Here is a 25215-nt window from a genome sequence, read left to right as displayed (position 1 = left end):
GCTTCCCCGTGGATGAAAGAGCTCCACTACTCGTCTGAAGCCTGCACTGACAAGCCATCATGGGGTGGTTTAGCTAGAAGACAGCAAAAAGGAGAAGACGAGAAGCAACATACTCAGAAGCATCAGTGCTGCCTAGGTGGCCTCCTCAGGACACCTGGTGTCCTGAGTTCTCTGTTCTAGGAGGAGAGTGGTCTCTGAAAGGCCCAGGAACGTGACCACCCCAGACTCAAAGAAAGGTCGGTTCGCAGCCTTGCTAGCTATTTGGGATCGCAAGTGTGGCCACGCCTGGATCCCTTCAGTTTGATGAACAGGGGAGATGTGCCTTGGCCAGCACACGCCATTACCTGGAGGAAATAAGCTTCTTTGGAACCAATAATCCAGGTGTCCACTTCTAGATCTCTGAAGAGACAAGCCTGGGCTGGTTTAAAATGAACTCAGCACACTGTCCTTTGGGCTGCGGCTACCTCTGACAACCAATGCCAGCTCCTTTCCAGCTCAGCCGCATGATTTCCATAACATTACATGACTTCCTCATCGCTCGGGCACACCTGAACATCACCCCGGGCTCTCCACCAGGGCCTCCCTCCGGCTTCATTTTCACTGTTACACATCCTTGACAAAAACGAAACAGCCCTTCTCATTACCCCTAATCAGGCTAAAGTGATGAACAAGAACGTTTGTTCTCGTGGGTACTGGAGTGAACGGTGTAGTCCTTAGTAATGCTGAACAGGCATCAAATGTGATGTTTCTTATTTTCATTTCCAGATAGCAGAGGGCCCATCATTTTTCTGTTGTTGTTGTTCCATGTGATTTTATGTTCTTGAAAAAGTCTAAGAATACCCACCTCTGCATAAACTAAGCATCTCCCTGTGTCTGAACACACACGTGTGTGCTGAGTGTGTAAGGAACGGCCTCCAACACTGCCTCCTGGGGTCACCAGCAGAACCGAGCGGGACCCTGCACAGGAACACACTTGGCCAATTACGAGAGTTCATGCAAATGTGGGTTATGGTTATTGTAACATCCATGTTTTAAATTCTTCTGAGCTAATGGCCTTGAATCCTCATCAACTTTGTAAACGTGAACCTCAGAGCATCTCTCCTTAGATCCTTTATCAGTAGGTGAATAGGCCGTGTAATCCAAGCTTGAAGCTTCCCGAAGAAATACGTAAAGAGGCTAAAAATAAATATTCTAAAGGCTGAAAATGCCATCCTGTTGGTAACTGGATATTTCCTTCTAAAATTGATTAAAAAAAAATTTTTTTTTTAAAGTAGGAAAAGCATGGAGGAATTGGGCCGTATGCATAGTGTTAGTTTTACTAGCAATCGCCCAATGCACGTAGTGTCAGGTAGAGAAACCTCCCTTGGCACGTGCTCTCTGGATATCAAGGTCATAAAAGAATTCGAATTCCCATGTAGGGTTTTTGGCCTCCCAACTGAATAAAGATATAAATACATTTGCATTGCTCAGAAGGCTGCTTTCTCTGGTTTGGAAGTTGCCTCGTCAAATATTTCAAAGATACTTGGCAGATGCCTGACACGAGTGAATTTTGCTTCCGACGGATAGGAGTTGCCTCCCTCCCATGCCCAAACTTTTGAAGGCTGCTGTCTGCAAATGAACTTCACAACTCTTCCAAATGATCACAACCTAGCTCCAAAGCACGCGATCTATCTCTTACACTGAAACCAACAAATCAGAATCTTCAAGCAATCTAAAATCACACTATTTCACACTCCCACAGTCAAAGAAGAAGGTATTTAAAACTGCCATTCTCCCACAGAGGAGCTGAGAACCAGTCACCACATTGCCACATTGCGAACTGCCCCAACTCGAGCTCCAACTAGGGAGCAGGGAAGAGGATGGCGATCTGGAGCAGGATTTGGGAAGAGCTCACTGCTTCCTCAAAACCAAGTTCTGCTTCCCCAGCTGCTGGCTCAGTGGGGCTGACTGTGAAAGCTGTCCCCTAGTGATCTGTCCCAGGGCCAGCACACAGCCGGGCTAATGGACACTGTTCATTTAACTGGAACCTGCCCTCTTCTGTTTTGCAGGACTCCCTATGGCAGCTTCTAGGTAAGAGGATCCTTCTTTACTAGGTGTTCGCTGGGAGAAAACTGCCCTAGGAGAGGACAACGTGCCAAAAACACAGTATGAAAGAAACTTCGGGGTCGTCCGTCAATAATGTGCCAGATGTGAGCAGGAGAAAGTCCCATTAGTTCCCTTCCCCAATATAAGTCTCTCTGTAGAGGCAGGTACTGTCCAGAGGAATCTACCAAACACATACCTTGGCCGACTGGCTTTTTAAGTTTGCAATAGTTTTCTAGGAAAAACCTCTAAATTTCTGCTGATATTTATGCATTCTTGGGCGATAGTCTCATGGCAAGCTTTTTATTTGGGGTGGGGTGGTGGTTGGGTGGGGGAGACAAGCTTCCATTCTTGCATAATGGAACTCACGCCATTTCCACTTTCAAAGCCTGAGGCATTTTGCCTGACCTCCCCCACGTCCCCCCCAACTTCCTCAAGGGAGAGCCGGTTTGTTGAAAAGCTGGTGAGAGTTTTAATTCTGTAAACTGCCCAGCAGAGGAGCCTCTGAATCACAGTCAGGACTGTGATATACTGCCTTTTATTCCTGGCTATAAAACAGTACATAAACACATGAGAAGAGATGGGAGATTAAACACAAGGTTTTTCCCAACATGTTATAACCAACTCCGGGCCAAGAAAGCAATTAGTTCAATTCTCTTTATTTTTAAAATTAGCAAGTATTTGTTGAACTCCTAGAATTGTACAGGGCACACGGGAGAATACCAAAGCAATCAAAATAATGGTTTTTTACCTCAAGAATTAAACAAGATAGGCAAATCAAATTGGGAAAAGAGGAAGCATACCTGAAAATGAAATAAAGAGTGGGTGGGCTGGTTGGGGGGGGGCACGACAATCACCCACTGTACTGAAGGGCTTAAAATTAGATTTAAACGACAGAGAAGATTGTGATAGGTAAGGAATAGTGAGGGGTGGATGTGAACTTAACATTATGGGTAAACCCTCAGATGGTACCAAAGTCCTGGGTATGGCTCTGGTCTGATTAGTTCAGAGTGGTCGCTGGAGGGGAGAGACAGAATAAGGTTTGAATTTATGAATAAAGGGGAATGAAATTGGATGGTAAGAGAGGACTAGGCCAAAACAGCAGTTCAATTCATATTTTTTTAAAAGATTAATTGATTAATTAATTAATTTAGCGTGAGGTGAGGCGAGGAGCAGAGGGGAAGGAAGAGAAATCCCCAAGCAGATTCCCCACTGAACTTGGAGTTGGTGGCGGGGGGCGGGGGGTGGCGGAGGCTGGATCCCACCATCCCAGTTCCCCGAGATCAGGACCTGAGCTAAAACTAAGAGTCGGATGCTCAACTGACTGCATCACTCAGGGGCCCCATATATATATGAGTATATAGTTATATGTGTGGATGAAAGATGGTGATATTGATAGAAATCAAGATTTGGGGATCTGAGTTGCTTGGGAATGAGAAGATTAAATGACTATCTTGGGATTTGGGGTGTTAAAGTGATTTAATAGTGATTTAAAGGCTTATAGAAGTATAAGATATGTCTGGAGGGAAGTTGATGGTAGAAGACCCAAGACTGAATGAGAGAGGGAAGTCAGTACTGGATTTCAGAGATATTTACATAGAGATGATAGATATCAGATGAATTTAATATGAAGACTAGGCTATTTCATGAAGAGCCCCCCACATAAACTTTATTAAAAGTAATATTACAGAGGCACCTGGGTGGCTGAGGGGGTTAAAGCCTCTGTCTTTGGTTCAGGTCATGATCCCAGCATCCTGGAATGGAGACCCACACCCATTGTGCTCTGCGGGGAGTCTGCTTCCCCCTCTCTCTCTGCCTGCCTCTCTGCCTACTTATGATCTCTGTCAAATAAATACATAAATACTTTTTAAAAAAAGTAATATTATAAAGTATATTAAGCCATATGGGGGAAAATGTGCTCCTATCTGGTTCGTAATTTGGCAAAGACAAAAGGAACCACCACCTAAAGCTACCTACACCCCCTGATTTGTATAAGGTTTTTAAAAGGAGAGTGGTCAACAGCATCCATAGAAGAATGTCAGCATATTTATAGGTAGAAAAATATGACAGATTGAGGAACTTGTAGTTTGCCTTAACAAAGACAAAATACCAATATGGCAGCTGAATTGATAGAAATGATATTTCCCCAATTTTTAGTTTTACTGATCTAGCTGTCATGATACCCAAAAGGTAAGAGCTGATTAAAAAAAATCCCCACAGAAGCAGAATCGTTTTTATTGCAAAACCAAGACTCTAGTCAGATAACATAATAAACGTGTACTTTCGATGCAGGTGTTCCTTAGTAATGAAATATTGCAAAACCGGATCTAGTTGATTTCCTGGTGAAGCTGTTTTAAGAATTCGATGTCGAAAAACAGGCGAATCCAAAATGGTATTTGAAATGACCCATTCTAATTAGTACCAGGCATGTATTTGACTAGTTTGCATTTGTTCATGTTATTACCCACTTTTTATGGTGCTGTTTATTTGAAAATTGGTCAGATCCAAACTGCCTTAGGTCAATTTCTTTCTTTCCAGTTAGGGAGAGAGAAAAAGTTCACAGCCATTACTGACATACCTACTTTCACTGACATTTTTTCCTTTCTCAGGATCCACTGGGGAATACAGGATGGGAAATTATTTTAAATGTGTAATGTATGAGGGGAAAAAAGGCCATTAGAAGTAGTATATATAATAAATCTCCTTTTTTTATAAGACATTTAAAACATAGATCATATGTACCCAAGGTGACCAATTCAGTTATCATCAATCATCAGTGGCCACTGAGCACTGCAAATGTGGCTAATGCAACTGAAGAATTAAATAAGTTAAATTTTTATGTAATTTTAATTAAGTATTTTAATTAAGTATTTAATTAAGTATATTTGAAACAGGTTGGGATATGAATCTAGTTTTTCAGCTGTGGATTTTTACTAAATCCAAACAGATCAAGTATCTCTGATGCAAACTTAGAATTCAAATTAAGATGCGTTGTAAGTGTAAAACATAGATGGGTTTTGAAGGCTTGGTACAAAAAAACACATGCAAAATACTTCAACAAGGTCTATGTTTACTGTAAGTTACATAGTTACATAAGTTACTGTAACTCGTATTTTGGATTGCTGGGTTAAATAAACATATTATTGAAAACCAACAATCCCTATTTCTTTTTATTTTTTTTACACATGACCAGCAGGAAATTTAAAATCATGTATATGGCCTGCATTATATTTTGTATTTCTCATTGACTATATATATATATATATATATATATATATATATATATATGTATGTATGTATTTTAGGGTCTGTATGTCTGTACTTGCATTCAGAATCATTAAACTCTTACAGTGGGCATATATGTTTTTGTAGCAAATAATAAATATGAAATTTTGTACTTTTTTTTTTAAAGATTGTATTTATTTATTTGACACAGAGAGAGCATGCACAGATAGGGGGAGTGGGAGAAAAAAATAAAAAAAAATTTTTTTGAAAAAAAAAATTTTTTTATTTAAAAATCAAAACCTTGAGCTGGGAGCCCAATGCAGGGTTCCATCCCAGGACCCTGGGATCATGACCTGAGCTGAAGGCAGACACTTAACTGACTGAGCCACCCAGGCACCCCTAAAATTTTGTACTTATAATGACATAGAAAATCTTTATAGTTACATTTTAAGAGCTCATCCAGAATACAGAATGATAGGGACTAAAGAATTAGGCATGATTATATTTGTAGGGTTTTTTTTGGGGGGGGCATACCCAGTATGCCTCTGTTTACCTTTAGAAGGGTGATAATTCAAACTGTTTTCTCTCCTTGAGTCATAACCAGTGGTGCACTGATAAATGTGTAACAACTGTCTCTCTGGAATTAAAGAGAGAGAAAGAGAGAGACAGAGAGAGGACCATGATTGGTATCATTTACCGGTTTCCATGGTGTAAAAACCTCCACCAAGGCTGATTTTAAGTCACCGAGTCACCGACCCTGGATTCCCTGAAGTCAATGAATGTGGATTTGCAAGCCAGTACAGATGACCCAGCACATCAGCAGCTGGGGAAGTGAATGATGCTATCTGGGCTCCATGTAGGTAACAGGTCCTAAGATGAGGCAATCTACTTACATTGACAGAAGATGTAAGAGACAGTACCACTGAGTGAACCCTGGACATTTGATTTCATTTGATGCCATCTGTTCCACTGTTAGCTGACCATATTTAGTTAATGATCACTAACAGACACTTTCCCAAGTCTTTAGAAATTAACATCAGCATCATAAATGCCATCCTTGATCTTCATGTACAGAGAGAGTGAGCTTGGGGTTCAGAGCATGTATTGGGGAGTCAGAGAGAGCTAGGTTCAAATCCTAGCTTTACCAAGCCTGTTTACTTTTCCTTAATATGAGGGTAAGAATATTATTACCTTTTTCATAGGAAAATCAAGAGGAGATTAAATGAGATGATTTATTCAAAACACTTAGCATGCCCTCTGCATCTATCCAATAAATACGATATTAGACTCTTTCTGATATCAGTAATAAATAGATGATGTTTTATAATATTCCTGTGGGGTAGACAGGAGGGGAGTCCTCATTTATATACCATGACATGGAAGCCTAGGGAGGTAGTAAAGCAATCAGCAAATGTGTTCTTGGGTAGCTACAACATGTAAGTAAGACTCCCTTCTTCAATCATGCACTTATATCACATAGGGGTCCCAGGAAAAGAAATAATCATCATAATGTAATGTGTGTCTCCTAGGCTAAGGCAGGAAGGTTACTCAGTTTTGCTTAGGTGTATGGGCAATTACGCACCTTCAAAACAGAGGCCAATTTTAGGAAATAATCTAGAGGCTGACTTCACCTGTCATGATGATCCCATCTGCTTTAAGAAAAGGCTACGCTGTTGTTACTGGGTCCAGATCATTTACTTTGTGAATCATGGATTACTAGAGCTGAAAACTGGGAAGATGAAATCCAGTGATAAGACACTTGGCTTGAAGCTAGGACTCTCCCTGGGAGAATACAAAAGGCAGCTGGAATATAGGAATTTAGGTCTTCACCTCTTCCTTTCTGGAGAAGTTAAAAAACAAAAACAAAGACAAAAACTGACTTTTTCGGCACTAAATTCTCAGTACTACTCCCATTTTGGTGTGCATGGGTATGTATTCTGCTGGGAGTGGTCATTTTTGGCACATGTGGGAGTTCAGTAGGACTCAGTGGCACTCTGCAGTACCCCCGGGAGCAACCATCCTCGTGGCCGGCCACCAGACCCACCCAGCCTCATTTGCACGGTGCGCCCACTGATTCACAAGGCAAGAGTGATGATCCCGTGAAAGAGAAGTCAATAGCATCGGTGCTTCTTTGAACAGTGTGTTCCTCTTAACTGCATACTTCACATCACGGCACCAACCAAGTCTTTTTTTTTTTTTTTTTTTCCAAAACAGAATGTGAAAAAGCAAACCTCTTACTGAATTTCTGCTGTTTCTCTTTCTGCAAGTGGCTCTTTTTAAAATCTATTTTTTTTATTACTGTGATAAATCATATAGAACATGGGGAATATGCCTTAACCAAAGTCAAAGACGTTGGAATTTCTTTCAAACTCTCAGATGGAAGCTGGCTTTGTTCTCCCTCATTTAATAGGAAATACATAAACTGTTGAAGACATGATCTCATAGAATGAAGTCTCCAAAAATCAACGTTATTATCTTGATGAGATGGTAATCTGACAATGCTTAGGACAATAACTCACAGCGCGCTAAAAGGAGCTACTAGCAGGCATGGATAACATACAGAGCAAGGACTGGGAGAAACTCTTCTTTCCTTTTATCAAGTCCAAAATGAACTTGTTCTTGTAAGGTAAACAAGTTGAGAAACCAAGAGTGAGGCAATGTGATCTTCTGGATGAAACATTTCTAGAGAGGGAGTCATCCACCCCGTGCCCGGGTGCCAGCCAGCCCAACGTGGCCGGACTTGGTAACTCGGGCAGTTGCTTATCACTGTGGGCCTCAGTTGCCCCATCTGTACCCCATCCCATGATGATTTTGTGATAAGGCAAATCCCATGCCGTGAGGTATAATGAAAGCGGCCATTCACTGAGGATGCCCTCTTCCGGGACGTTGCCAGGCGCCTGTCCTTCTTTTCTTCCAGCTGTGAGAAACCAGGGGCGAGACGGGAGTCTCACTCACTCTCTCACTCACTGAATCCCCACCAAGCAGCCTTGGGCCTGACCCCAGGGTAGACGCCTACTCTAAAATCTGCCCGATGAATACGTTGGCCAGGGTCTTACTACTCCCTTTGAAGTTTACACAGACCCTGCAAAAGACAGCCTCATTTCAAACTGAAAAGTAAAAGCGTAGAGGAACTTTGAGGGGTTAAGCGAATCCCCCAGACAGTTAACCGTGTTTGACGTCTCCAAGGCCTGCCTTCCCCTTCCCATGCTTCGTCACGTGAAATTAGGCTAAGCATGTGATTAGGGGGATACCAGCGAGGCAGGAAAAGCTAGAGACAGTGAAAAAAAGAGAAGGAGTAAGGTTTACATTTGAGTTACGGACAGGGGCAGACACCACAGCTTTTTGGTGCTCTGGACCTGTCAAGCATAGTCATAATTCATAAATGCTGACACAGCAGTTTCCTTAGGAGTATTGCTCAAGGGATCTAAGATTCATCTCTAGGCCTCAGAGTCTCTAAGAGCACCTGGTCAACTTTCGGGTACATTACTTAAGAGCTATAAAGTGTGCTCTTTCCATAACATGGGGAAAGTATCCCCCCTTCCCCCACCTCCTCTAAGCCTATATGTATAAAGAGAAAGAAGTCTATTTGGCCAGACTGACTGGCTGCCAAATAGATAGTGGACATTGGGCAGATCAATGTTACATCTCAGCTCCAGGAGTGTACACGAAACCATTTCCCTTTTCGAGACCACGGGAAGTGTCACGGCTTGGACTTGGACTGCTCCTTATTAAAAGCTTGAATAGAAAACGCCCTCTAGAACAGTGCTGTGTCACAGAAATATAATGTGAGAAGCAAGGGCCAGCCACGTATGTACTTTTAAATTTCCTAGTAACCATATTAAGAAAGAAATACAGGGGTGTCTGGGTGGCTCAGTGGGTTGAGCCTCTGCCTTCAGCTCAGGTCATGATTTCAGGGTCCTGGGATGGAGCCCCGCGTCAGGCTCTCTGCTCAGCAGGGAGCCTGCTTCCCCCTCTCTCTCTGCCTGCCTCTCTACTTGTGATCTCTCTCTCTCTGTCAAATAAACAAATAAAATCTTAAAAAAAATACATAAAATTTATTTTAATTGTATATCTTATTCAATCCAATATTATCCAAAATATGATCATTTCCTCCTACAGGTGATATGAAAGGTATTGAAGTATTTTACACTTCTTTGTTCATACAGAATCTTCGAACCTAGTGTGTATTTCACGCAGCACGTCACAACAGGCGCTAGCCAGACTTTAAGTGTTCCAGAGTCACACACAGCCAGATGGAGACCACATGGAAGCATGCAACCCTGGGGCATGGAGACACTGTGGATGTCCACGCGGCCAGCTCCCTGGCGGGGATAGACTGTATCCCTGTTTGTTACTGCTTGTGAGCAGCTTCTGAGAAGGGACCTTTAAACAGTTATTTTGCAAGGTCTAATTCTTCAAGTTCTGGAAATAAATAGTCTTGCTACTCTCCCTTGCTGCTTGTGACACTCTCACATTCATTTTGCATGTAATTACTGAGCACTGAAACCTACATCGAGTTAAATCATAAACCTTTTGTTTGGGGCACAAAGCTGGCACAGAGCACCAGCGCTGTCTCTAGTTATGAGACTTTAAGCAAATCATTTCTCACCCTTAGACTCGGCCTCCTTATCTCCAAAACAGAAAGTTTGGAGCATATCAATAGTTCTCAGCCTTGACTGCAAATTAGAACCATGTGGGGAACTTAAAAAAACATGACCTATGGTTTATAGATAAATTAGAATCTCTGTGGTAGGGCCTGAGTATTAGTCCTTTAACATTTGTTATGTGATTCCAAAGTGCAGTTAGGGCTGAGAATCACTGACCTAGTCCAAAGCAAATGTACGATGATTTTTCAGTTTGTGAAACAGTGCTCAGACGCCCCAGGGAGCCTTCCTCAGCTGAGCGGAGGGAGAGGGGGAAAAAAAATCAATCTTTCCTATTTAGTTAACCAATAAGTGTAATTTTTGCAATAGAGGACTTTCTTTGCCAAGTGGCTGAAATACTAAATATAAAGGTAGGAAAAGAACATATTACCCCATGAAATGGCAAGATAAAAAGAATACACATGATGGATGAAATCAGCCATTCATAGATAAGATCACTCAAGGAATGACAAAACATTATTTCAAAGTGTTACTCACGAGGTCCCCTCAAAATGAGCACCCCTGATTTTTCAAACACTAAGTTAGGTACTTCTCGGAAGGAACTCTGCAAATGTAATTAAGGTTCCTAATCAACTGATTTTAAAATAGGGAGATTACCCTCGATTACTGAGGTGAGTCTATGTAATTAGCCTATAAAAGCAGAAGTAATCAGTGAGATGTGGCAAAAGAGGAAGTCAGAGAGATGAGAAATCTGAGAGGATTTGATGTGCTGTTGCTGGAGGGGGCGCCACAGAAAGCCTGAGAGGCATTGCAGGTGGACTCTGGAGCAAAGACTGGCTCCTCCCGGACAGCAAGCTAGGAAACAGAGAAGACGGTCCTCCAACGTCAAGGAATGAAATGGGTTAGCAACCTCAAGAAGCCTGGAAGCAAATTCATCCCCAGAGCCTTCAGAAGGTAATAAAGCCCTAAAAAATATTTTGATTTCAGCATTCACTAAGTGAAGAATGCAGCAGAGCCATGCACGCTGTACCCATGCATCTTACCTACAGAACTGTGAGGTAACAAATATGTGTTGTCACAAACTAATATATTTATGATAATTGGTCAGGGAAGCAAAAGAAAACTAATACAATCTCTAAAAGTCCACAACAGAGTCCAAGGTTGACTTCCTAAACATTAATCAGGAAGATTATTATCAAGTCACCTTTGAGACATGTCCCACTGGAGAAGGGCTTTTTAACAGAGCATAGAAATTTGTGACTTGACATCAAGACAGTATGGTACTGGCACAAAAGAGACACAGAGATCAATGGAACAGAATAGAAAACCCAGAAATGGACCCATATCTGTATGGCCAATTAATCTTTAACAAAACAGAAAAGAATATCCAGTGGAAAAAATAGTCTCTTCAACAAATTCTGTTGGAAAAAACTGGACAGCAACATGCAGAAGAATGAAACTAGATGACTTCCTCACACCATAGACAAAAATAAATACAAAATGGATGAAAGACCTAAATGTGACACAGGAAATCATTAAACACGGGCAGCAACCTCTGTGACCTTGGCACAGCAACTTCTTGTTAGACATGTCTCCAACGACAAGGAAAACAAAAGCAAAAATGAACTATTGTGACTTCATCAAGATAAAAAGTTTCTGCACAGAAAAGGAAACAATTAATAAAACTAAAAGACAGCCTACAGAATGGGAGAAGATATTTATAAATGACATATCTGATAAAGGGTTAGTATCCAAAATCTATAAAGAACATACCAAACTCAACACCCAAAACACAAATAATCCAGTTGAGAAATGGGCAGAAGACATGAATAGACATTTCTCCAAAGAAGTCATCTAGATGACTAATGGGCATATGAAAAGATGCTCAACATCACTCATCTTCAGGGAAATACAAATCAAAACCATGATGAGATACTACCTCATTCCCATCAGAATGGCTAAAATGAACAAGACAAAAAACAACAGATGTTGGTGAGGAGGCAGAGAAAAGGGAACCCTCTTACACTGTTGGTGGGAATGCAAACTTGTGCAGCCACTCTGGAAAACAGTATGGAGGTTCCTCAAAATATTAAAAATACAACTACCCTATGACCCAGCAATTGCACTACTATGTATTTACTCAAAGGATATAAAAACACAGATTCAAAGGGGTACATGAACCCCAATGTTTATAGCAGCATTATCAAGCAGAGGAAAACTATGGAAAGAGCCCAAGTGTCTATCAACTGATGAATGGATAAAGAAGATGTGATACACACACACACACACACACACACACCCCACACACATAGGACTATTACTTAGTCATGAAAAGGAACAAACTCTTGCCATTTGCAACAACATGGGTAGAACTAGAGTGCATTATAATAAGCAAAATAAGCCATCCAGAGAAAGACAAATACTATATAATCTCACTCATAGGTAGAATTGAGGGAACAAAACAAATGAACATATGGGAAGGGAAAAAAAGAGAGAGAGGGAAGCAAACCAGAAGAGATTCTTAATGATAGAGAACAAAGTAAGGGTTGATGGAGAGAGGTGGGTGGGGGTGGGCTAAATGGGGGATGGGGATTAAGAGGGCACTTGTGTTCACTGGGTGTTATATTTAAGTGATGAATCACTAAATTCTAATCTAAAACCAGTATTATGCTATATGTTAACTAACTCAAATTTAAATAAAAATTTTGGGAAAAAAATAATTATAGGCAAAAAAAAAAATGTGACTTGAGAGGCAATCTAGTCCAATCAACTAATGATAGATAAAGAATGCTAAAAAAATTAGACAGTATGCAATCTGTGACTTTGTCTCCTTTAACTAGCCCTGGCCAAGACTGCTTTAATCAGCCCATAAGAACGTTGCAGTACAGAAACACCTACAATAATCTCTCCGAGTTTGGTGATGTTCGCACCTGAAGTCATTCTAAAAAACTAATACAATAATCAGCTGAAATGAAATTGCTTGACAGTGGAAATGGAGAATCAATGAATGAATAGGTATTCTGGTCTATTGGCCCATCTCCTAAGTTTGGCTAGTATAAACTGGGCCCTAGAGTCTGATCACCTCTCAGTCAACTGATGCAACTTATTTTTTGAACACATAAACCTGGACGTGAGATGATCTCAGGGAAAGTGAGAAAGACTGAGAGAGCCTGTCTTAATCAGTTTGCGGGTCTCGCTTCTCATCCCAACCTCAGATCTAACCAGGGAATTAAAAAACAGATGATGTGTCCATGAGAAGGTAAACAAAGACCAGGGTAAAAATGTACAACAGAATTGAATGTGGGAAGAGAAGGACAAGCAGCACGTGTTTTATGGAGGAAAAGGTGGTGTGGAAGGGGGAAGTAGAGTCTATTTTTGTAACATGTCCTCATAGCTAACATCTTGGCTCAGGAGAGCTTGTTTTCAGTCCTTTGAATTAAACATTCAACTCCCAGGAGCCTTCTGTTTTCTATCCGATGGGACCACCACAGCATAACTCAGGAAACGAAGTTCAATGGCCTGGCCGTGTTTCTCCTCAATCATTCAGCTGGTGGATGATGCCTGGAATGAGCAGGCTAAGCCAAACTGTGAACCATTTCCCAGAGACTGTCCACCTACCACAACATCAAAGAAACAAACACCTCAGTACCTTTTACTGTAATCTGTTGCGGAAATTTCAATGATTTCACATCTTGTAGAACAGCAATACAACATTCATCTTTCAAATTGAGAAGGAATTCAGATGAATGTTACCAATGAAAACTTTACTTCCCAATGAGGAAGGAAAGTTCGGGGAATCCCCAGGGCGGCAGTTTACATGGTGCCTCATGTGAACACTGAAGAACTAGAGAGGAGCGGGTTTCTCAGGCACAGGGGATGATACCTTAGGGTGCCTGTAAGCAACTCAAGTATCTGCTGTCCGCAGTGAAGTCAGCGTCTCCTACCTGCCCCCAATCCAAGCCTCAAGAACACACAGCCTCATTCCTCACAGTTCTTTATCTTGCTTGATAAAAGGAGGATTTTGCAGCTACCTCAACTAGATGCTTTGCTTACACCATCCCTTCTCACAGGTAACTTGAGGCTGTAAGAGAGTGATTCTGCCTCAGAATTCTCTGTGGAACACAGCGCCTCAGGTCTTAATCCCTGATCTTAACCCCACTGCCTCTTCTCTGCCTTTTCTTTCTTTTCTTTTCTTTTTTTTTTTCACTTGAAACAGCCTCCCTCATAGTCTATCTTCCCTTACTTCCAAGGCCACTGCCAGACAAATCACAAACCCACTTACACTTAAAAATTATGCTCCAACATCCTCGCCTTCCTGAAGCCTTCTACACTCCCCTGAAACGTAAGTGTTCACCCTCCTGTGCCTCCACACTTCTGCCATAAATCATGTCACAGTATCGACATCACAAGAGGACGAACCATTTGTGGAAGACATGAGTTCTCAGCCTTTTAATCAGAGTTAACAAGAATGCCACACTGACCAACAGTTCAGCTGATATTCCAGAAATGGAAGCTGGATTTTCGTATGGTTTCCTCCGGGCTCTACAGCAAGAAGTGTTTAAATTTCCTTTTTCATTCAGTCATGTGTACAAGCAGACCGTATTACACTAATTTGGCTAAAATCTGTCGGAGAAGGTAGGGTTGAAGGTTGGAATATGGTGAATTTCCTGGTCACGGCTTGGCGTGTCTTAATGCTTAGCTTCTCAGTCTTGCTGCTTTCACTTACATACGATGGCAAAACCCTCCCCAAATCAGTTATATTCTCTCCTGCTCTCTCTCTCTCTCTCTCTCTCTCTCTCACACACACACACACACACACACACACACCCCTGGTACCAAAAGAGTAGTTGAAAGGACACAATCCATTGCCTCACAGAACAATCCCCACCCCGATCGAACTTTGCCCAGAACTTCTTTGAGTTCTGCCAACTACAGGGAAGGCCAGACTGGGCTGGAGCCTCGTGAGACCCATCACACCATCAGAGCAGAGCCAGCCAGCCGGACCAGAGGCGAAGGCAGCCAAGCATTAGAATTTGACAAAGACTATGAGTTGGACAGGCTGAAGAGAATGACTGGTGTATCCACCTCTTACCCCATGGCATCTCTCAGGAGCACTGAAACGATAGCTCTCGGAGGCAGAGGCGTCCATCCGCTGTTTCCACTCACAGTGCACAGAAGCCTCCCAAGTGCCCGGGGTGTAGACTTTGAATATTTGTTAAATGCAGGACGAATGAATTCCAAAACATTAGTGCCCATCGGAAATCTTAACATGTTAACTGTAAATGTTTAACCATAGTATCAGCGGTGCAAAGCAGTAGACTAGAAAATGGTCAGTACTGCCTACATACTAACTGGATATTTCTCTCATGAATAGGATATTTTGGTTGACTGGACAGGAGGATGCAACACTTGGATCACGTGGTTTTTTTTCTTTTTAATTAGATTATAATAAAGGGAAGTAGGTGTCTCTATAAAAAAATCACAAGTAGACAAAAGGAGAAAAACATTAAACATTTAGTGAATGATGTACACAGCACAAGAAACAGAATGACTGCTTTCTCATTCTAGAGCTTTCCGTATTTTTTGCTGCTCCTCACATGGTTAGAACAATCCTGATGACTGTCAACACTGAGGGTGGGCTGAGTTATGGTAAACACACGGCTAGGTGACCAACATTCCTGTGTGAGACCAACAGCCCTGGCCATACTCTCCACATAGGAAGGCTGCTCCTGATTTACTGCCACAGCCAGAATCAGCAAGACCATTTTGTTGGTTAAGGCCCCCTTCTGCCCGGCTGTCTTTCCTGTGACATGTCACCCACACAAAGCCCTGGAATAGAAGAAACCCTCACCGGGGAACATTCATTTGAATAGGTTCATTAACAATGACGAGATAGGAGTTTCCCTGATTGTGAGGTGGAGGTTAATTTATTTTGAAATCCTATTTGGATGAGCAGAAATAGCCTGATGGAGGTCTCTAAAGCACATTTCCGAAGCTGAATTCAGGGCTCCAGAAACACTTCATTCCTCAACCTGGTGCTTCGGCGGCATGTGTGACACAGGCCATAATCCAAGGAGCCCCCTGGCTGTCCACTGCCCCGGCCCCCATTACAATCTGTCAGCATGACCTCTTCAGCAACCTTTGAATCCATTTCACCCCCTTTATCCTCTTACTGCTATCACCAAGTCCCAGCCATTTCGTCTCACCTGGACTAGAATGTCATCTTAACACCCACGAAGCTCCCTCCAATCTATTTTCCACACAAAAATTATGTTTTGAGACACAATTATGATTATGACACCCTTCTGAAGAAAACTCAAATGACTTCCCTTGTCCACAGGATTCATTCCACAGTCTATAAGGTGATCTCATAGTTACTAGTTGTGCTCAACAGTCACTCACTCTTTCAATTAGTAACAGAATCCAGTGCAAGAAGACAGGACACAGCCAAGCCTGCAGCGAATTCTGGTTACGTGACTCAGTTCTGGCTGGAAGGATGTGAGCGGGAGTGGCTAGCGCTTCCTTCAGGGAAACCCAGGCCCCTCTGCTTCCCCTTCTCCACTCTGCTGGCTTGGATATGGATGTGCTGGGTCACCAAATACGCACATGAGAGCTACCTAGATCTGGGGAACACGTCTGGAACTCACTGTGAAGCTGGATCACAGATAATGTGGGTTTGAACACTGGCAAAGGATCAACTAGCCAGTGGTTTTCTGACCAGCTCATGTTCACCTATTTTTTTTTAGGTTCAACTGTTAGAGTAGAGTTGGAAAGAGTAATCACACAGGACTTGTATCAAAACACAAGCTGGAATTTTATCCTTAATAGCTACAAAGAAAGAAAATTTATATGAATGCTTAACATTCTGATAGGGCTTTTTTACAAGTCTGAAGAACTAGGCCCTCCTTTTTTCCTCCTCTTTTCTTTTAAGTGAGTTATAAATCCTATTAGTGTGTTGGAACCAGAAGCATTTTTTTACTTTAGAACTTGTGAATGGTTTTATCTGGGGAGTGATTAAGGCCATCTAAATGGCCATCCCAGACAGACCGAAATATTTTGATCTAATAAGAAAACAGGGGAGGAGCGCCTGGGTGGCTCAGTGGGGTTAAAGCCTCTGTCTTCAGCTCAGGTCATGATCTCAGGATCCTGGGATCAAACCCCGCATTGGGCTCTCTTGCTTGGCGGGGAGTCTGCTTCCTCCTCTCTCTCTGCTTGCCTCTCTGCCTACCTGTGATCTCTCTCTGTGTTAAATAAATAAATAAAATCTTAAAAAAAAAAAGAAAAGAAAAGAAAACAGGGGATACTCTATCCCACACTATCCCACACTATCCCAAACCAAATTTCCATACCACAAGTTAATAAAAAGAGATAATAAATAGTGGTTATACAAAGAAGAGCAGGGAAGGGTAGGAAATTAGGAAAAGGAGGCTGGCCTATTAGTGGGTTATATTTTTCCAAGTTTTGGCACCCACCTCCCCCAAACCAAACTGTACACTGAGCAGTGAATTCTGAAATGGTGCTACTAGGATAAGCATTAGGCTTTCTGCTTCCAACACAATTTTATTCACAGACACTTCATATTTGTACCAAGAAGGTGAGCTAAATCAAGAGTAGGAGCACACGAGGCTGGTGTGCACAATGACTGTTTTCCCTGAAGCCAATTTTATTCTTCTGATTATAAATGCACAATACTTCTTTCCAATAGAATGTCTAAAGACAGTTAAAAGCAAACCCTATACAAAAAGCTGTCTCTGTTTTTGTTTTTTCTTTTTCCATTTAATGTTAGTGTCTTTTAAGTAGGTAATACAGGTTTTAGCAATTCTGTGTGGATTCAAATGAAATCAACCTGCCTTAGCTAATATGCACTGATTAGATTGAGAATAAGGTCCTAATACCAATGGCTGACCAACAGGAAATACCTGACATTAAATGTTGGGTGACCCGAGCAGATTTTATCAGCTTGAAAGCTGAACTAAGAGGATAGGGAGCTTGAGGACATTATAAAAGAACCCACTAAGGACCCATGATGTATTGAGAGATACCCGAGAATGGCTATGCACAGCAAAAGAGATCTGATGTCATTACAGTAAATTCCCACTACATGGACTTACATGGAAGCAACCTCTTCCTTCCAGGCTAAAGGAGCATAATAGCCCCTGCCCACCCCCCACCCCCCAAATACCCCACAAAAACTGTGAATATAAAATTTAACAACTGCACTAACTAATACTCCCTCATATTCCTATTACTGGCCATTCAATTCAGTGTTTTTCAAACTATGAGTCCCGACCCATTACACTGCAGGATCATTTTAGTGGGTCAAACCCAGCTTTGTTTGCAGGCTTATTTAAACAAATAGAATGGTGCTATAGGGCTGAATGTTCATACCCTCTGCTCCAATTCATATGTTAAAACCTTGTCCTCAGGATGATATTGGGAGGTGGGGCCTTGCAGGAGGTGATCAGGTAACGAATGGGGTTAGTGCCCTTACAAAACTGGTCCCACAGCTTCCACTCTGTGAGGACATAGTGAAAGTGACTGTCCATGAGCCAGGAAGTGGGCCTTCACTAAACATAGCATCTACTGACCTTGATCTTAGATTTCCTTGATCTTAGATGTCCCAGCCTCCAGAACTGTGAGAAGTAAATTTCTGTTGTTTATAAACCACTCAGTCTATGGGATTTCTGTTCTAGCAGGCAGAACAAACTAAGACGAATGAGGATGAGAGCGGAGGGGACTAAGACAGTTTCTTCACATGAAACTTTGTGTTGCCCAACATGGCACTGGAGGCTTACACTTTCAACTTCCTTCTTTATGCCAACAACTGCAATGGTAGGTTTATTTATTTATTTTTTAAACTAAGACAGTAGTACTGGGAAATGTGAAAGAGTACTTATAAGTCATGGAGGGCAGACTGAGGAGTTCCAAGACATGTATGATGGGAGATCCAGAAGGAGAGAATTTAATTCAACTGCAAGAATCAGTTTTGGAAAAGGTTATTCTTGATAATTTCATAAAGTTAAAAGAATGAAATGAGTTTTTGGATTCAAACCCCACAATCATTATTGGATTATAAATAAAAATAAATCCACAATAGGGCATCAGGATAAAGAAAACCTCTTTAAAGGGACTTCAAATAAGAGGCAGATTATCCACTAAGGAATTCAAACAGACCTGCACCAGATTTTCCCTCACCAACAGCAAATGCCAAAATATAAATGAAAACCCTTCGGTGTTAGAGAAATAATCATCTGTTTAGAATTTGATATCTAGCTAAACTATCAGTAAGTCTTATGTTGGGTTGGGAATAGGGGGGCATATAAAAACAGAGTTTACTACATAACGATCCTAACTTTTTTTGTTTGTTTTTAAGAGAGAGAGTGAGTGAGCATGAGTAGGGCTGGGGGAAAAGGGGCAGAGGGAGAGGGAGACAATCTCTATAGGCTCCATGCTCAGCATGGAGTGAGTGATGGGGCTTGATCTCATGACCCAAGCTGAAATCAAGACTCAGACACTTAACCGACTGAGGCACCAAGGTACATCAAGATTCTAATTTAAATAGTGACTAAAGGAACTATTTTTTTTTAAAGATTTTATTTATTTATTTGTCAGAGACAGAGGGAGAGAGAGCGAGTGAGCACAGGCAGACAAAGAGGCAGGCAGAGGCAGAAGGAGAAGCAGGCTCCCCGCCGAGCAAGGAGCCCAATGCGGGACTCGATCCCAGGACCCTGGGATCACGACCTGAGCCCAGGGTTGGCAGCTGCTCAACCAACTGGGCCACCCAGGCGTCCCAAAAGGAACTATTTTTGCCAGAAGACGCAAATTATTTAAAATACACACTGAAAGTCTTCTTAAAAAATTCTCTCCTGCCTTCAGCTCAGGTCATGATCCCAGGGTCCTGGGATTGAGCCCTGCATCAGGCTCTCTGCTCAGCAGGGAGCTGCTTTCCCCCCATACCCCTCCTGCCTCTCTGCCTACTTGTGATCTCTGTCTGTCAAATTAAAAAAAAAATTCTCTCCCAACTATTCCAGTTATTATCCCTGTAGTTATTAATCTATTTCTCTGCTCCCCATTTAAAGCAAACCTTCTCAAAGGAATTGCATTAGACTCTTATTTTCAATTCCTCTTGTCCACCTTCCTAAACCCATGCAAACCAGGCCTTAACCTCTACCACCTGATGAAATAACTTTTGTCCTGGTCACTAATGACTTCACATCGCTAAATCTAGTGGTTACTTCTTAATCATCTCATTTGAGTTATTAACATACAACATAATGGATGGCTCTTTGAAACACTACCTTAATTTGGTATTTGGACACTATTCTCCATTGATTCTCCCACCCCACTGGATGTTCCCTCTTGGTTTACTGTGCTGTGGCCTCTTCATTTTTGGTACCACATAACACTGAAATACTGCCCCCCTCCCTGTTTTCACTACCTACACTTACTCCCTAGGTGATTTCATAAAGTAATATGTCATTAATATCATCTGTATAATTATGTTCTCCAAAGACATAACTTTAATACAAACTACAGGCTCATAATCCAACTGACTAAATAATCCCTTTGGGTGTTTGACAGGAATCTCAAATTTAGAAATCTATAACTAAACTTTTGATTTAACCCTCTTAACCTGCTCACTCCACAGTCTTGGTCATTTCATGTCAATATCACCTTCACCCTTCCAGATTCTCAGGCTTTTCAGTCGTACCATGAAAACTAATCCATCAACGAATTCTCTCAGATACACCTTCAAATTATATCCAGAATGTGATCACTTCCCACTATCTCTATCTCCCTCATCCAAGTCACCAATATTTATTATCCGTATTATTATTATTTTTAAAGATTTTATTTATTTATTTGACAGACAGAGATCATAAGTAGACAGAGAGGCAGCCAGAGAGAGAGAAAGAGGCTCTCTTCTGCTCAGCAGGGAGCCCGATGCGGGGCTCGATCCCAGGACCCTGAGACCATGACCTGAGCCGAAAGCAGAGGCTTTAACCCACTGAGCCACCCAGGCGCCCCTCTTATCCGTATTATACAGATTATTGTATTATTGTTATACAGAATATTAGAATAGTTTCTTAATTAGTCTACATGCTTCTGGTCTTGAAACCTTTTCCTCAAATATATAAGCCACACTTCAAGGTTTTGCTAAAACAAGAACATGTCAGTTTTTTGCTCAGAGGGCTTCCCATCTCACTTTGAGTAAATGCCAAAGTGCTTACAGTGGTCTGAAAAACTACTGATCTCCCTTGGCCCTCTGCTCCAACAACAGTGGACTTTTTGATGTTTTCTGAAGACCTCATACAGCAAATGCTATTCCCTCTGCCTGGGATACTTTTCAGCCAGACTTTTATCAAGTATCCATTAAAATATCACTATGTCTTTGAGTTCTTTCCTGACTATCTAGATCAATAATAACTCTAATACCTCATCTTTCTCCATAGCACTTATCTTTATTTGATATGTCATACATTTACTTATTTACTGGTTTTTCTATATCTCCTCTTACTACAATTTCAATTATATAAGTTCAGAGATTTTGTCTACTCTGTTCTCTGCTATATTTCCAAGTACCAATAACTATGGCAGACCAAGAGAAGACATGCAATATGGATTTATTAGATGACTAAATAAACAGTGAGGAAAAACAAAGGTAAAACCAGATAGCCAATTCAACTAAATATTATTTGTAAAAACAATGTAGGCCCAATTTTCTACTGGTCAAAAAAGGTGAAAGAAAATTTTATACAATAAAAACAAGGAAAATAGGTGAAATTATCGCAAACACATAAAATGTGCTACATTTTCTGCTTTGCTGGGGAAAAGGAGAGATAATCTGTGTCAAATGGAAACACTAATGTTGCTTTATGTGGCAGTGAGCAGCTTGACTTGGGGGGGTGCATGGATACATGGGTTTAGGGTAAACACCAACAATGTCATCACTGCAGCCTTTTACTGCCTTAAAAATCAGCAGTTGGGAGGGGACCCACATCGGGGAGGACTGAAAAGATCACACGATGAGTGACTGCTCACTCCACAGTCCTGGTCATTTAATGTCAATATCACCTTCACCCTGAGAAACTGAGTATAATCATACTCTTAGAAAAGTGAGAGGAATCGCATAGTTTACGAATAGAAAGAGGCGATGTTATAGACTTATGGTCTGTGGATGTTTTTTCTCAATAGGCAGAAAAGGAGAATCTTTAACGCTAGCTAATAACTATATTTGAAAAAAAAATGAAAGAAAAACGTCTGTATTTTTAGCACTGCAAAGAAACATTTCTGAAAAGTAATTATTGAAATCAATACCTATAAAAAGCAAGTCTGCCAAAATATGCTTTAAGACATTCTGGGAGGGGGGGGATCCCAAAAATGAATATAATAAAACATCGTGTTCAAGTAACATTTAGACAAGGAAGGTAAGGATAGTTCAATATCAGGAAGCTCCAGCAATATAATCTACAGCATTAAGTAATCAAATGATTCTTCTACCATGCAGAAGACCTCTGTTTATAAATTTAACACTTATGATAAACTCTTAACAAACTAGAAATCCAGGGTTTTCTGAATATGACCCAAACACGTCACCCAAGATCTGTACCTAATGGCATACTTAAAATGAAACTTTTGAAGCATTCTCACTATTATGCAGTACAAGAAAAAAAGGGCTTATTATAAAAGTATACTATTTACATGGCATGGTACTTTGTAAGGATAGGAAAGTTGAGATCAACAGAAAAAAAAAGTCTCAAAAGGTCCAAAGCATACGTGAGATCTTGCTACACAACAGAGAAGGCAGTATGAATAAGGGAGAAAGAACGGAGCTACTCGGTAAATGGTATTGGGGCAACTTGCTTTTCGTATGGAATAACAACAGATCGATGCTTGACACCACACATACAAATTAATCCACGTAAACTCAAAGTCTATCCATTTAAAACAAGACTTTGAGAAGCAAATTAAAGTAATTTAGAGTATAGGAGGGATTCATATATAACCGTGGAGGAGAAAGTGATTTCTTAAGAAAGGCAGAAAAAGCAGAGTAATAAAAGAAATTTAATGATATCAAAATTTAAAAATTATCTGTATTAAAAGATGACATGAAAAAATGCAATCAAGAGACAGGATGCAGAATTTTCAATATATATAACAAAGTATTAGATATACATATGAAATATGAACACATACATAGATTTACACATGTTACTATAAATCAATTAAACAGACAATGAAAGAATAGCAAGTAGAAAGAGGGGTGGTCTGGATGGCTTAGTCGGTTAAGTGACCAACTCTTGATTTTGGCTCAGGTCATGATCTCAGGGTCATGGCATCGAGCCCCACATCAGGCTCTGCACTCAGTGGGGAGTCTGCTTGAGATTCTCTCTCTCCCCCTGCTCCTACCCCATGTGTTCATGTGTGTGCTCTCTAAAAATCAATTAAAAAAAAAAAGGAGCAGAAACAGATAATTGAGAGAGGAGTAAATCCTAATGGCCCTGTAACGATGATGTCCCATTTTATGAATTAGAGTAATGAAAACTAAAACAATGAGAAAGTCATTCATATCCACCAACCCACACATAATTAAATCTGATAACGAGTGTGAGCAAGGGGCCAGGGAAGTGAGGGTTCTCATGCACTGCTGGCAGGAGTGTAAACTGGTGTGAGTACTTTGGAGAGCAATCTGGCAATGTCTACCGAACATGAAAATGCACATATCCTAGGACATGGCAAGTCCACTGATACATACTCCAGAAAAACTATTATATGTGTCCTAAGGGAAAAGTAAAAGGTTATTTATCTTGGTACATACCTCGGTATAACTTATTTTGATAAAACAACTGAATCAATTTAAATTCTGATAAGTATGGGAATGGATAAATTTTGACATTTTCATAAGATGGAATAATGTACAGCAATTTTTAAAAAAATGAACAAGGGTAATGTGACAACATAAATTCTGAAAACAAAATGTTTGACAGTAAAAGTAGCAATTGCCAGAATACCACATTCCATACTTAAAGTAAAATACATGAAAATACACAAACAATAGGGCACGTGGGTGGCTCAGTGGGTTAAGCTTCTGCCTTCGACTCAGGTTACGATCTCAGGGTCCTGGGATCAAGCCCCAAATTGGGCTCTCTGCTGGGCGGGGAGCCTGCTTCCCTCTCCCTCTGCCTGCTGCTCTGCCTACTTGTGATCTCTCTGTCAAATGAGTAGATGAAATCTTTAAAAAAATACACAAATAATTTGTGTTTCATGCATATAGCAAGCATGTTTCATATATGTAAATATATAAATTTTAAAGTATAAAAACAGGACTGTACAAATGTCCATACGTGACAACTGTTTCTCTGGGGCAGCAGAGGGTACAGGGTGAGACTGAGAAAGGCAAAACTGAGAACTATATTATTTGTTTCTTTATAAACAGTAGCTAGGAAGCACCTGTGGGAAGAATGTTTATGTCTGAGGTATTCACTGGGGTGGCGGCTCCATTATTGTAGAATCCTTAGCATGTTAAAAAAAAAATAACCGTATTAGAGAGCTTTAAATCTATTTCCCTGCTCAGAGTAAAAAAAAATAAGCCCCTACAAATTTATTCGGATAGAAAGATAAAGAGAGGTTCTGATAAAGAGTTCATATAGTACATTTACTCCAGGACAACACTGACAGGGGAGGACTGGAATGGTTACCCAGCTGAGTTCCAGTCACTGAATCCATGACTGTCACCCCCATATCCACCCTACCTACCCCTCATGGCTCACCATAAATAGTATTATATGACAAGGAGGGGGAGCTTTCTCAATCCTGGTTCCTAGGCTGAGAAACATTTTCTTCACAGATTCCAGAGGAAAACCACAGAGTGGACCTTCCAAGAAGAACAGCAAATCACATGAGATACTGTACAGGCTATGTCCTGTCCCAAGGCTTCCCAGAATTCTGGTGCCAGCTATGTCTGATTAAAAAAAAAAAAGCTATATTTCTCATTAGCCTCAAAAAGCAAGCTAATTTAAGCACTTCAGTACTCTAATGAAAAACTCTGATTTGGGGCACAATGATTAGCAAATGGTTCTCAATCTCACTCCCTGAAAGTCACAAGCATGACCCATAAGCCCTAGGTAAGCTGGACAGGGCATCTGGTTTAGTCATGGCAAATTGCAACAATTTGAGTGTGCCAAGGCTGGTTCATTGTACCCAAGTGGACCACTGTGAAACCCGCTAGCAAATACCCATGAAAAGAAGGACCAAGATATTTCACAGACTACAATGTTTTTCAGTTGGTTGAGAAACATCAAAA

At 41.0% G+C, this 25215-nt stretch overlaps 1 protein-coding gene and 1 long non-coding RNA gene across 4 annotated transcripts in view; one reads left to right on the top strand and one right to left on the bottom strand.

Moving 5' to 3' along the window:
- Positions 1 to 25215, bottom strand: part of GHR (growth hormone receptor) — a 261874-nt gene that overhangs the window by 138291 nt on the left and 98368 nt on the right. The window contains exon 1 of one of the 3 annotated variants that reach the window (XM_059417068.1): positions 15004 to 15089. The exons of 1 other annotated variant lie outside the window; for it this stretch is intronic. In XM_059417068.1, the coding sequence (XP_059273051.1) occupies positions 15004 to 15013 (10 nt within the window). In that variant the 5' untranslated portion in view covers positions 15014 to 15089. Of the gene's footprint in view, positions 1 to 844; positions 924 to 15003; positions 15090 to 25215 lie in introns of those variants that run through there. One more of the 3 variants, XM_059417066.1, reaches the window with a different exon arrangement.
- Positions 9003 to 9756, top strand: LOC132027757 (uncharacterized). Its single transcript, XR_009407188.1, has 2 exons — positions 9003 to 9114; positions 9474 to 9756. It is a non-coding gene; the product is annotated as an uncharacterized LOC132027757 (long non-coding RNA).

Source organism: Mustela nigripes, chromosome 12 (genome assembly GCF_022355385.1).
Source record: "Mustela nigripes isolate SB6536 chromosome 12, MUSNIG.SB6536, whole genome shotgun sequence".
NCBI lineage: Eukaryota > Metazoa > Chordata > Mammalia > Carnivora > Mustelidae > Mustela > Mustela nigripes.
Note: the sequence above shows the minus strand (reverse complement) of the source record. Positions and strands in the feature narration are given on the sequence as shown.